This window comes from Camelina sativa, chromosome 6, assembly GCF_030686135.1.
Source record: "Camelina sativa cultivar CO46 ecotype springtype chromosome 6, ASM3068613v1".
NCBI lineage: Eukaryota > Viridiplantae > Streptophyta > Magnoliopsida > Brassicales > Brassicaceae > Camelina > Camelina sativa.
In genome coordinates this window covers 28649262-28662078 of record NC_141885.1, presented here as the reverse complement: position 1 = coordinate 28662078, position 12817 = coordinate 28649262, and the positions used below count along the sequence as shown (strand labels likewise).

Below are 12817 nucleotides of genomic sequence, written 5' to 3'. Positions count from 1 at the left end.
TTTGAGACATCCAAAACAAGTATGACCAATAATAGTGCTCTCACAAAACACAACAACACACGAACCCTATAATTAGTATAAAAAGAAATATATATGGAATCATCGCGTGAAATTGAAGCCCAGAAGCATAGAGTCCAGGGAGAAGAGGTGCACATACTAAATCATACTAAACAAAGGAAATCAAAAACGCGAGAGAATCCAATCTCAGTATATCCCCAGATCAGGCCTCATCAATCAATCAATATAAGCCCAATATTAAAGGCCCACGTAATGTAATCAAGGGCCGAAGAAGTTGTTGTCCTCCTGATCGATCAAGTCGAAGAGCTGATCGCCGATGCCGAAGCCGAGCATCCTGGCCATGTCGGTGGTCTTCAACCTGGGCTTGGGGACGCCGTGCCGTTTCAGCCACGGATAAACCACAAACACTTTGTTCATGACGAAAAGCTCCAAGGCCTCGGGATTGAAAACGACGCCCATTCTCAAGCTCATCTGGTGCGGGACTAGCATTGCCGCGTATCGAGCGAGTTCCCCAGCTCGCCAGTCCAGCAGAACGGGAAGCCAAGGGTACATGGCGTCGAGCCTCACGAACCACAGTCTTATCTCCGGGTACTCTGACAGCTCACGCGGATCCCTCGGGTCTTCTCTTTTGTACTTTATGCTGAATCCAATACTTCGTTCCATATACCTTTTTGGTTCAGCTACATCAATCAATCAATCAATGATCATGAGAGGGCCTGAATACTAATAATATATATTTAATTAGAGGTGTTAATTAATGTTACCTGAGGAAGGTGAGGTTATGCCGGTAGCTGTCTGAAACGGGGATAGGTCAAGCCGCCCGATCGAGTCGTTGTCGATCACAACCTCGTACCGGCCTGTCGTGGGAGGCATCGGAGGTTCCACTTTATCCAAAGTATCTGCTTCCTTTTCACAAAATTAAGTAAATTGAATAGTAGTAGTACTCCATATATATATATATATATAGTAGCCGGCCTTTTTATGTTTTTATATAAAACGTGGGGGGTAATTAATTAAGCACAAAAGGAAGAACAAGAGAGAGAGAGAGAGAGAGAGAGAGAGAGAGAGATCAGTAGGCACCGTCGTCATTATTGAAGGCAGAGATATCGAAGTTGCCAGAAGGATTGAAGGCGACGGAGACTGCTACGTCTTGCGCTATCCTCCTCTTCTTCACGCACGAGTCGACGAACAGGGATGAGGAGGAGGAGGAGGAGGAGGAGGAGAAGTGTCTCGGCGGCGATGGCAAAAGCCACGGGAGAAGAAGAGCCGCCTTTGTCGTTGCCATTGAGCTAGACAGAGAGTTCGAGGTTTACCATTTACCAACCAACCTAAACCAAGTATCTCTCTCTTCCTATCCTCTTTTCTTTTTCTTTTTTTCATCTCTTTTGGCCTTTTCTGCATTTTCTTCTTTCCATTTTATCCCTTTTCCTCGGCACAAGTACTATGTCTGTGTACTCTCTCTTATTCTATTTTTTTAAAAGCAGTGTAGAACCACCAGACATAATTGGATATATATTGTAGGCAAGGCAGTGATCAATCGAATTTGCGGGCTGCATGCAACAACTGATAAACCCACTTTTTACATATTACCAATACCACCTACTCATCACCTATGATGAATGCTAACAGCACTCTTGCTCTCGACAACTAGTAGTAACACAAGCCAGAAGTTGTTGCTCTAAACAAGAAAGAATAATCCAATCCTCAAGTCTCTCGCTCCCTCTCTCTTTTGCTTTCAAGTCTCTTTTTTTCTTTAATAATCTTTCATCATCTTCTAACTGTCCAGAATGATTTCAAGAGTTGTTGTATACTCGATCCAAAGTTGAAAGAAAAAAAAAAAAACTCATACATAAAAGAGTAATTAGGATTGAGAGGCCCACTTGACTTCCTAATAATTCAATTAACAACTTCAGCTCTTCAGCCCATATGGCCGGAAATTGGACTTTTAGGTTTTTACAGCCCAATATTGTTTACATAAATATTTTAATACGTCTTTTAGATTCATTGACCAAATCCGTAGTTAGTCCAAATTTATCCATGAAAGGAATAGATATCAACTTAATTTTTTCTTTAAAAAAAATAAATCAATATATAAAGTAAAACGTTAAAAATACACCTTTTGGACTCTTCAAAGCGGCGAAAGTGCGGTGATCACGGCAACAACAACAAAAAAAAAAAGTGTTTAAAAAGCTTGCTTACACACTTCAGTATTTTCTTGCTTTGACAAAATCATTTATTGTTTTGTTTTACATTGCGTAAATAGGGGGGAAAACGGAAGAAGGAAAGCTTCCATTAAACCAAATTTTCCTTTTCTTTTCTAAATTTGTAAATGTTATCTTCAAATGTCTTCTTACTTATGAATCTTTCTACTACATTATATATATATATATATATTGAGCAAGATTATCTTAATTCTAGTCAGTTAACATTGTATTTCCAATGAATGTTTCAACAATTCCAGATAAGATAATACGCCAAAGAAACATACACATAAGTAGTCATTACTTTGTTTTTTTTTTTATATTCGTTAATCAATATGTAAAAGAAGCATACTTTTACTTTTGTTTCAATGATTCATTCATGTCGCATGGAATAAATCTACTAGTAGTATTAACTTTTCTACAATTTTAATTCAAAAGTTTTTCTTTTTACAATAATTTTAATCTAAGATAATCGGTAAAAATACACTCACTGGCCACTCAAAAATAATTAAATTATGTATCGCCCCAAAATTAGTGAAAAAAAAAAACAAATTAAAATTAAAGAAAGAAGAATTAAAAATAAAAAAAGAGAGACAACAAGGAAGCGATTGGATAACACAGAGACACATACACTCAACTCCCTCCCGTCCCGTCGTCAATGACCAAACCCTAGAAATCTATTTCCTCTGACCGCTTCTGTTGTTGTGAAAAGGGGCGCCTTTTGCTTTCGAGTGTCGTGGATGCCCCGAATCTGGGACCTGGGTACTGCTCCCTGATTCTTTTTGCTTCTCAATCTTGCCCCCTGCAGTATCCCATTTGTTGTGACTGAAGAAGCTCCGATAACTTGTGAATCCATGTTTTTTTCTTAGTTTCTTTCCTTCTATAGACTATAGCCGCCGCTGGGGATACCTTTTTCCGGATCTCTATCTTATCGGATCTTTGTCTTGTTAGAGAAGCTTGTGCCTCTTGATCTGAATCTTTTTTTTTTTTTTTTTTGTCCTTTCTTATTTAAATTCGTTGAGATTAGGGTGTGGAACAGATCTTTCGAAACCTTGAGATGACATCTCCTTCATTCTGGAATGTGGGTTTTATCATTAGGGTTCTTGAAAAGTCGGCAACTTTGGATTAAAAGGATACTATAGAGAGAGAGAGAGAGAGAGAGAGACTGCTTTAAAGAAACGTGTTTATTTAATAATAGTTAGAGAATTCAGAGAGCCATGTCGTTCAAGAGTCTAATTCAGGACATGAGAGGAGAGCTTGGTAGTATATCTAGAAAGGGTTTCGATGTTAGATTTGGGTATGGGAGATCCAGGTCTCAACGTGTGGTGCAGGATACTTCTGTCCCTGTTGATGCTTTCAAGCAGAGCTGCTGGGCTAGTCTGCCTCCGGAGCTTCTCAGGGATGTTCTCATGAGGATTGAGCAATCCGAAGATACTTGGCCTTCTAGGAAGAATGTTGTTTCTTGCGCAGGTGTCTGCAGGAACTGGCGAGAAATCGTCAAGGAGATCGTCAAAGTTCCTGAGCTTTCTAGCAAATTGACTTTTCCTATCTCCTTGAAACAGGTTGCCTATCCCTTCACGTTCTATGTTTACGTTATCCCTCCCTTGCCTACTTCTTCAGGCTAATCATCTTTCCTGGTTTTCTTTTTAGCCGGGTCCAAGGGGGTCACTTGTTCAATGCTATATTATGAGAAACCGCAGCAATCAAACTTACTATCTATACCTCGGGTTAAACCAAGGTGAAACAAAACATATGCTATTTCTTTTCGCTTTGTATACCTAACGTGCTTGTGAATAACACTGAAGAGATTTCTTTTTCTGGTTCAGCAGCAGCTTCAAATGATGATGGAAAGTTCCTTCTTGCTGCGAAGAGGTTTCGGAGGCCAACCTGCACTGACTACATCATCTCCTTAAACTGCGATGATGTCTCGAGAGGAAGCACTACCTATATCGGAAAGCTAAGGTAGATTGAGTCCATGGTTTAAATACCTCATATTTCATATATTGGCCATAACCCTTCTAGTATCTAAATTTCTTTCAGATCTAACTTTCTGGGAACCAAGTTCACTGTCTATGATGCTCAGCCGACGAATCCTGGAGCTCAAGTTACCAGAACCCGTTCAAGCCGACTTCTCAGTTTGAAACAAGTGAGCCCGAGAATTCCATCTGGCAACTATCCTGTAGCACATATCTCATATGAGCTTAACGTCTTGGGTTCCAGGTTGATTTATCTCCTTGCTTACAGATACATTGTGAGAGTAAAAAAGATCTTTGCTTTTATGGTTTTTGCTAATTTTAAAACTTGTCGTATCAAACCAGAGGACCGAGGAGGATGCAGTGTGTCATGGATGCCATCCCTGCATCAGCGGTAGAACCTGGAGGAACAGCTCCAACTCAGACGGAACTTCTCCACAGCAATCTTGATAGTTTCCCCTCATTCTCCTTCTTCAGGTCGAAATCAATTCGTGCAGAGAGTCTTCCTTCTGGTCCATCGGCTGCTGCTCAGAAGGAAGGACTGCTTGCCCTGAAGAACAAAGCGCCCAGATGGCACGAACAGCTCCAGTGCTGGTGCCTCAACTTCAATGGAAGAGTCACTGTTGCTTCCGTCAAAAATTTCCAGCTCGTAGCTGCTCCTGAGAACGGACCTGCAGGACCTGAGCATGAAAACGTGATTCTCCAGTTTGGAAAAGTCGGCAAAGATGTGTTCACAATGGACTATCAGTACCCTATCTCTGCCTTCCAGGCCTTCACCATTTGCCTTAGCAGTTTCGACACCAAAATAGCATGTGAATGATTCCAACAACCCGGGTGACTCCGGCGGGTTTATTTAGTTGTATCATGTTGAAAGAGAAGACTGATGTGACCTCGTCTTAGAAAGTGTGTGTACATATTTTAAAAAGTCTTGGCAAGTCCATACAAAGAGAGAGAGAGACAAAGATCGAAGACAGTAGATTGTGTTTGTTGTTGTTCCTGTTGTGTTGTTAGCAATTCTAGTTCCAGACTATGATTTCATTTCTCTGATAATTAAATTGATCGTTTCTTTTGGAGAGTACATATATTCCAGGCGAAGCAGCAAATCAGGTATTGAAGTATCTGATACGTATATGAGTAACTAGGAACAAGCATATGCAGATATCGTTTACAGATTGCTTCAATATTATTATAAAAAGAGCTAGATGCGATCAATAATAGGGAGGAAGAAATGGCGGTCCTTGTGGTGGTGGGCCTCCAAAGCAATCTCGTAGCAACCAGCAGCAGCACAGACAAGATAGACTGCAAGATTCCACAGTCAGAGTAACATCTTTACTTTCTGCAGATACTGAACAAAACAATGAAGCAGAAAAATGTCTTTTACCAGGAACATATCATGTCTGAAAACCCAGAAAAGAAACCGCCAATGGGTGGCAAGAACCCAGGCCCTCCGGGTGGCAAGAACCCAGGCCCTCCGGGTGGCAAGAACCCTGGTCCTCCAGGTGGCAAGAAGCCTGGTCCACCGGGTCCACCAGGTCCTCCGGGTCCACCGGGTCCACCAGGTCCTCCGGGTCCTCCAGGTCCTCCAGGTCCCATGGCAGCTCTCTCAACAGCTCAACAGTGTGGTCAAGATGATGTATCTAGGGGATTCAGCACTCTGTGGGAGGGAAGACATGAGAATTAACAGAGGAGGGTTGTTATATAGCAGTTGGTAAGGGCCTAATCTTCAAAGAGTTGACGAAGAAAGAGAGATGCGACATTGCTTCAAGCTGCAACTACTCTTCCTCTCATCTCCACCATTCTTCACCAAATGTTCAAATACGAAAATGTAACAGGAAAAAAACTAGCCCTCAAAACCAATTTTGCTAAAGTAAGCGTGAACGTTGTTGTTGCCTTGGGGCAAAATCAGGCAAAACAAGTGGATTAAAAAAAAAAGGTACAAATCATTATGTCGTTTGTTTGAAACATACATACGTGTTTTCTCAAAGTGACTAGTATTTGTTGAGATTGGGGTCAAATATACAGTGGTAGGATAGGTGGTAAACTCCTAAAGCTTAGAATACAAAAACATAATCTGATCATAAACTGGGATAGGTGGTAATGATTGGATTAATACAAAAGAAAGACTCTTGATATTATTTGACTAGCAAAGTAATAAATCATATTGGATCAGCGGCCTTGGCGAAACGTCCCCTGATTCTTGTCCTGCTTTCTGCACGAACCTTGCGTGATTCATACCTGATGTGTTTCTCGTACCTGTCAAGACATGAATTAATAATAATCCTGATTCTGATTTAGAGATGAGTCCTGAGTGAGATTTGTTTTTTTGTTTTTTTTTTTTGTTAATGTATAACCTTCGAGATTTCTTCTTTTCTTTGTAGCGGGAGAGAGCAGAGTTCCTCTCAAGACTGTTGATCTCCCTCGTAGCCGTAGTGGAGCAGAGTGGCACCATCACGTGATTTTCATCACATCGGTTAAAGCTGTCAGCAACCGGAACCATAACGGAAGAGTCTCGATCTACATTCTCAGGTTTATCAACTGACCCTGACAAGTTTCTTAGGAGAGAGCAATATGGAAAGTCCTCATCTTGCTGATCGAACCATTTCATTCCACTCTCCTTTGACAAGAGTAGACATTTGCGTTGAAAGATCAACAGACAACAAACAACAGCCACAAGAAGAAGAAGAAGAAGAAGATAGTCTTACCAGCTCGCATGTAGGAAACAAATCCGGCGCCAGGAACTGGAATCCGGCATCGATCTCAGCATCTGATGCTGCTTCGAATTTCAGACAACTCGGCTCGGATCTGGCCCGTCCACGGAGCTGTCGGATCATCTCATCTTTGTATTTCCCGCAGGTGGCGTGACGATTCTGAAGAGTTGCAAAAACATTAATTCAGACAGAGGAACAAAACAAAACAGAGCAGGCTTAAATATATAAAAAAAAAGTAAATAGACAGAGAGAGAGAGAGAGAGAGAGACCTTAGGCAGAGGAGGAACATCCGTGGCACGGAAGTTATGAGTATCCGAGCCGCCTGAGACAAGCAAGTCGTTGAGGCTAATGATCTCCGGGGGTGTCTGATCCCAAAGCAATCCGGAATCGGGGGAGAGGTCATCGAGTCCCACGATTGACAACAACTCCGGGACGGAGGGACAGCCGGTAAAGCCTTCGAAAGGTCTCCGGCTGTGGAGGGAGGTGGAAGAGGCAGTGTGGTGCTGCCAATCGCAGTTCTGGCAAAGCACAAACCTTTCGGTCTCGCAGAAAAGGGAAGAGGGAGAGTCGTGGCAGGAGTCGCAGAGAAGTGACCTGAAGTGTTTGCCGAAGAGTTGGTTGGCGACGTGGACTTGCTTGTCGCAGGCGAGACAGAGCTTGGCGGAGTCAGCTTTGCAGTAGACAAGAGCCACGGAGGAGTCGCAATAGTCGCAGAGCCGGCGGTGACCTTCTTCTTCTTCTTTTTCCATCATGGGGATGGTGTACGCCGACAGTTTTGGTAAGAAGATGGATCACAAAGGAAGGAAGGAAGGAAGAAGAGTCTTTGAGGATATTTTTAATTTCTTGGGGCAAAACCAAAACCAATATTGGTGGTGGTGGTGGTGGTGGCTTTATGTTACATTTATGTAGTTCTTTTGTAAAAGCCATGTGTTGTTTTTATGATGAGTTGTATTCTAGTAGTAATAGTGACGTTAAAGTGACGCCATATCTTTTTTTTTTGTTATAAAGACAAAAGTCAAAATATCTTCTTTAGTTAATTTCTTGGGGAAGAAGCTGTAAACTCACTCTCCTAGCTCCCTCGCCTTCACCTTCCCGTGCCTTTCATTAAGTGGACGATGTAGATTAATTAATGGACTCACCGTTCGTTCTTCATTGTGAAATCGTCTATATATATATAACCAACTGATCCATTTATTTTCAATTTGGTTCACTGTAAAATGTAAACTAATATACAATTACGGGTTTGTTCAAAAAAAAAAAAAAAAAAAAAAACAATTACGGGTTATCACTTATCATCAGTAGGATAAGATTCAATCTTGATGCACGTATTAGGGCGACAAAGACGTAGCTACTTCTTCTACACACTACGGGATAGACAAGACAAGACAACAAATCAATCAATTTATCGTGACAGGATTTATATATCACAGTAGCTTAGAATTCCTTATCATAACACAAATTAAATAACAAAAAAAAAAAAGAAGGGCTAAAGAGAAGGAGTACTAATCAAAGTTGGTCACTGAATTTTCAAAATCTAATACAAGTCCAGAAAAATAGACGTGGCTAATTAGGGACGTTAGAAAAGGAAAGTTTTGTTGTTTGCTGCAGTGTGTTTGCCTATTTTTTTTTAAAATAAACTAATAAGGAAAGACTTTGTCACGTTACCGACATACTACAATAGCTAGAATGCTCGAAAGTGAATTCCTTTCCTTTATTTTATTAATATGATTGGTTTGCCACTAGACAATTAATTTTAAGATCTCCAATCCAAAATTGCTCATCTCCACTAAAACCTCATCATCGTTCCTCAGTAACTATTACCCCATGAAGGTAGTTGTCAATCACATTTATCTCCAAGAGTACTCAAAACTTTTTTAACCATGATTGACTGATGAGGACAAGATGGGACCAAAAAAAAAAAAAAACAAAAGGACGAGAGATGAGTAATGTTAGAGATATTTGAACAAGTACGGCTCGTGAACAATAAATAACACATACTATCACACATTCACACGATAGTCTACCTATTGTTTTTGCGTCCTATGTTCCATATATGGACCATGGCTATAAAAACTAATCTTCTTAAAACCGAGTTTGTAACCATTGGATTACTGGATCTAACATAGTTAACGGTGAATCAGTGTTTATTATATGCTCATCAGTCAAACAAAATTACAAAACAACTAGCATTTGTTAGTAATATATATTTACCCAAAACGTATCAAAAAAAGTAACAAAAACAAAATATTAGTTCACTTAAACATGACCCCTGAAAGTTTTGTGATCTAATTAACTATAAGACTCAGAATTCATATCTATATATAATAATAAAACACATGGAAACTAAACTGAAGCCCAGTGTTGTCCTTTTTTTTTCTAAGTAATCATAGAGATTCTTGATATTTTCTTGGATACGAATATTGAGCCTATAGGACACATATATAGGAGGACGCTTTCATCACGCGCCGGTCAAAGAATCTTGAATCTCGTAACAATGACAACAAAGTGAATGTGGTTCTTAGTTCTTACACGTCTATGCAACTTCCAATTAGATTCTCCTAATTCCCACGATCCCAAGAAGTTGGAGGTCAAGAAAAGTTGTTCCACACATCTTGTAAAGAGATTCTACCTTTATTATCTCTCCTTTGGACCTTTTGAACTCAATAGATATTGGTTAAAAAATGTAAGTAAAATATTAGATATTGATATCTACGGTACAGTTACAATCAATCTCAAGTAGCAAAAAGTGGAACTAAGAAGAATTGTATGCTTCGTTATCTATAAAGCTGAGAGGATCGTTAATGTTCCGTATATAACAACGATTCCATGATTCGTAACCTTTTTTGTATTTTTTTCCGACGTTGCATTTTATTAATTATGAGCAAATGTTTACTATAACAAAAAAATTAAAAAAAAAAAAAGACAAGAATCATATATAATTGATACATTCTTTTGAATTTTGCACACTATATATGAGCTAAATATTGTAGACTTGTATAGTTATTGTTAATGTAAAATTTCGTTAGTTAGTGCTATAAAGAATAATAATAATAATACTCAAGAATATAAAAAACGGAAAAAATGATTTTGTGTAGCCATGATATACTTTGTTGGACCGCCAAAGATCTTCTATTCTCTCCCTCAAACTGCTTTAGCTAGTCTCATTAGGCCATAGGTATCTTATCATTGTTTTTCTTTTTTACCCATTTTGTTAGGGTGAAGACTCAAGTCTATTCTAATATTTTTCACATTGGATACATTTAAGTATATATATGCTCCGCTGGGCAATAATGGCAAAGAAAAAAAATATCATCATCCGTGATAAAAAGTATGCTCTAAATCTCCTTCATATTGACTGATTTACGATAGGTATATTTTACTGTGAATAGGTCAGGTCTTTAATAATGATGATGGCCGACTAAGTTAATTATCTTAATAACTAGAAGACGAGATCATGCATGTAGTTAGCAAGTCCATTCACATTGTATCATATAAAGAAAAATTGCGGTTTTGATATTAATTATTAGAATCTTATTTATAATGTTTCTTAATTATATTTTCTTTTAAAAACCCTAACCGCCTGCTTAATTAACATACTTATTTCACGAACAAATTAATAAGTCTCTTTCATCTTCCTGCTGAGTTAGCCAATATGTGCGAGTGAATATGTCGGATCCATAAAATAGTTTGTTATTAGTAGAAGACTCCCTTCTAATACCATGTTCGTTTTTTTTTTTTTTTTTTTTTTTTTTGTCGTATTACATAAACTGAATCAACACGAGAAATCGTTATAATATATGGAAAAAATTATAGAAAGTGAGATTTAATTATATATATTTTACGTTGAATACTATTTTCATTATAGCATAAACAGAGAGTTATACATCAACATACACCAGTTGATTAATTAAACTGAAACACGAAAGAAGCTAACTAATAGAACATATTTATACGATAAACATTTCAGACGAAGTCCTCATTGAATATCTAGCTAGTGTATGTAGCTCACAACACTCTCTAGCTGTAACTGTGTTTATTCTCACTAGCTAATGATTAGATTATTGAGTTTGGTTTAGTAGTTATATCTAGTAAAGGATGGACTGATAGGGTTTGATCAAGGGGACGAGAGAGCCACTAAGGTGAAGGGACATGACTTCATTGGTGGACCCAACGAGCTTGCCTCCGACGAAGACAGCTGGAACCGCCGTGGAGCAGCCGAGTCGGAGGAGAGCCTTCTCGATCTCACGGCAGTCGGGGTCGTTGTCGATCTCGTGGATGGTTGGTTGAACCCTAAGGTCACGGAACAGGATCTGAACGGCGTAGCAGAGACAACATGAGCTCTTCGTGAAGATGACCACTCCTTTCTCTGACGACATTCTCATCACTTTGTCCATGATATATCTGAGGGCTAGGGTTTAAACTTTAGCCTTATGATGTATGTTTGTTTAGTTTGGCTTGAGTATGTAAAAAGCTTGAGATCTGCTTGGCTATTTATAGGAAAGGGGTGAGCTTAAGTCTCCCTTTTATTCTTTTTTGCTTTTCTGTTTGAAAGAGAACATTTTATTAGTAATTAGAAGAAAAAAATCAAAAGTGAAAGATAAAATATCAGATGCCCAAAAAAGACGGCTATTTGAGTGTTGTTCTTTCTCCCTATTTTATATTCTGTTTGACTGCTCCAAGTTGCAGTCACTTTTAAATGAATCAGTTAATGTTATTTCTCTCCTACCCTAATGCAGCTGCAGTGGTTTCAGTCGTCATCTAACCGTTGATTAGTAAGTAGTTCATGAATACAATTCGGAAAACTGAATTAAATTTTCCCCCTTTTCTTTTTGGGGGTGCATGGGTTAATATATCGTACGTATATAAATAATTCACATTGCGCGAGAGTGACATAAATATAAAAATCTACATGGTAAGAATGATGAGAAGAATCAGTGAAATACATATGAATGGAATGGAAGAGAAAAAGAAAAAAAAAAAAATAAACATTTTTCTTTCGAACATATATATAGTAGATAAATTTTTGTTCAATCTTTTTTGTAAACATTGTTCATAGTTCGATTTTTTTATTTTCCATCCCTTTCCCTTGCCATGTGTGTTTCTACTATTACTATAGGGACTGAAAATTCAGAAGAACATGCACTTGATTCCACCATTTTCACCCTGAATATGACTATATATATATATATATATATGCATTAACACATATGAAAATTATAACTTATCAAATCTGATAATTACAACAATGGTTTTAAAAAAACAGTATCAAATTTTTTGATAAGAAATATAGCATGCTACTACTAGGCCTACATCAGAGAGACAAAAAAAAAGAAGGAAAAAAAAGAGACTTGTCAATTTGTAATCTAACGGATTCTCTTAACATATCTCCTTTGATTGAATCATTGCATCAAAGCGATGATAAATGAAAAAGATTGGGGGCTTTCGGTGATCCAAAAGAAAACATATATCTATCAACAATATATGCATAGTCCATGGTGCATATTCCCCCAACACCAACTTGCCAAAACACAAAATATTCTGTTTTTTTTCTTTCTCTCATACTTAACTGACGATGCTGTTTGATTCTCTCTTTTCGGAATGACTCTCTCTCGCCGGACGCACGTGTGGATCACACGCATGAGTCAAGTATTATTCATCGATCGGCTGCTTCATTCCTAGTTACTATTACTTTTCTTTTCCCATTTGTGGGTGTGGTGTGTATATTATAGCTTTAAATTTCATCATGTGCGTGATTCTTTTTCTTATGTTTGATTCTTAAATAAATATATTAGATATAGTAGTACTTCTGTGATAAATTATTCGTTTTTGTATATCGGCTAGTTTTTTTTTTTTCTTTCTATTATGAGAATTATATCACGCACGATACAGATTAGACATTAAGATTATTTCCTATATA

At 38.3% G+C, this 12817-nt stretch overlaps 4 protein-coding genes and 1 long non-coding RNA gene across 6 annotated transcripts; 1 reads left to right on the top strand and 4 right to left on the bottom strand.

The window, feature by feature from the left end:
- Positions 1 to 92: 92 nt before the first annotated feature.
- Positions 93 to 1854, bottom strand: LOC104793780 (protein CHLORORESPIRATORY REDUCTION 6, chloroplastic-like). The gene is made up of 3 exons (XM_010520208.3): positions 1099 to 1854; positions 783 to 917; positions 93 to 698 (listed from the first exon to the last, which is right to left on the bottom strand). Exons 1-3 carry the CDS (start codon positions 1301 to 1303, stop codon positions 277 to 279), a joined length of 762 nt encoding a protein of 253 aa, XP_010518510.1. The 5' UTR covers positions 1304 to 1854; the 3' UTR covers positions 93 to 276.
- A 440-nt stretch (positions 1855 to 2294) lies between these two features.
- Positions 2295 to 5270, top strand: LOC104793779 (tubby-like F-box protein 3). Of its 2 annotated transcripts, none has more exons than XM_010520206.3 (5): positions 2295 to 3781; positions 3870 to 3957; positions 4049 to 4181; positions 4260 to 4439; positions 4538 to 5270. In XM_010520206.3, the coding sequence occupies exons 1-5, from the start codon at positions 3437 to 3439 to the stop codon at positions 5010 to 5012; spliced, it is 1221 nt and encodes a 406-aa protein (XP_010518508.1). In that variant the 5' UTR covers positions 2295 to 3436; the 3' UTR covers positions 5013 to 5270. The 2 variants fall into 2 exon arrangements, with proteins under 2 accessions (XP_010518508.1, XP_010518507.1); XM_010520205.3 differs by having other exon boundaries at positions 2753 to 3781; positions 4046 to 4181.
- Positions 5226 to 5724, bottom strand: LOC147943083 (uncharacterized). Its single transcript, XR_015560151.1, has 2 exons — positions 5574 to 5724; positions 5226 to 5491 (listed from the first exon to the last, which is right to left on the bottom strand). It is a non-coding gene; the product is annotated as an uncharacterized LOC147943083 (long non-coding RNA).
- A 388-nt stretch (positions 5725 to 6112) lies between these two features.
- Positions 6113 to 7908, bottom strand: LOC104793778 (zinc finger protein CONSTANS-LIKE 13). The gene is made up of 4 exons (XM_010520204.3): positions 7170 to 7908; positions 6895 to 7059; positions 6544 to 6806; positions 6113 to 6445 (listed from the first exon to the last, which is right to left on the bottom strand). The coding sequence occupies exons 1-4, from the start codon at positions 7650 to 7652 to the stop codon at positions 6349 to 6351; spliced, it is 1008 nt and encodes a 335-aa protein (XP_010518506.3). The 5' UTR covers positions 7653 to 7908; the 3' UTR covers positions 6113 to 6348.
- A 2828-nt stretch (positions 7909 to 10736) lies between these two features.
- Positions 10737 to 11374, bottom strand: LOC104793776 (glutaredoxin-C13). Its single transcript, XM_010520203.3, has one exon. It carries the CDS (start codon positions 11292 to 11294, stop codon positions 10986 to 10988), a length of 309 nt encoding a protein of 102 aa, XP_010518505.2. The 5' UTR covers positions 11295 to 11374; the 3' UTR covers positions 10737 to 10985.
- Positions 11375 to 12817: the final 1443 nt, after the last annotated feature.

Coding starts and splice junctions, on each gene's coding strand:
- LOC104793780 (XM_010520208.3), bottom strand. CDS start 1,303: ATGGCAACGACAAAGGCGGCTCTTCTTCTCCCGTGGCTTTTGCCATCG. Junction 918..1,098: donor TGCCTTCAATAATGACGACG/GTGCCTACTGAT, acceptor AAAAGGAAGCAG/ATACTTTGGATAAAGTGGAA. Junction 699..782: donor CATAACCTCACCTTCCTCAG/GTAACATTAATT, acceptor TGATTGATGTAG/CTGAACCAAAAAGGTATATG.
- LOC104793776 (XM_010520203.3), bottom strand. CDS start 11,294: ATGGACAAAGTGATGAGAATGTCGTCAGAGAAAGGAGTGGTCATCTTC.
- LOC104793778 (XM_010520204.3), bottom strand. CDS start 7,652: ATGATGGAAAAAGAAGAAGAAGAAGGTCACCGCCGGCTCTGCGACTAT. Junction 7,060..7,169: donor ATGTTCCTCCTCTGCCTAAG/GTCTCTCTCTCT, acceptor GCAACTCTTCAG/AATCGTCACGCCACCTGCGG. Junction 6,446..6,543: donor GAAAAGAAGAAATCTCGAAG/GTTATACATTAA, acceptor ATGTCTTGACAG/GTACGAGAAACACATCAGGT.
- LOC104793779 (XM_010520205.3), top strand. CDS start 3,437: ATGTCGTTCAAGAGTCTAATTCAGGACATGAGAGGAGAGCTTGGTAGT. Junction 3,782..3,869: donor TTCCTATCTCCTTGAAACAG/GTTGCCTATCCC, acceptor TTTTCTTTTTAG/CCGGGTCCAAGGGGGTCACT. Junction 4,440..4,537: donor CTTAACGTCTTGGGTTCCAG/GTTGATTTATCT, acceptor GTATCAAACCAG/AGGACCGAGGAGGATGCAGT.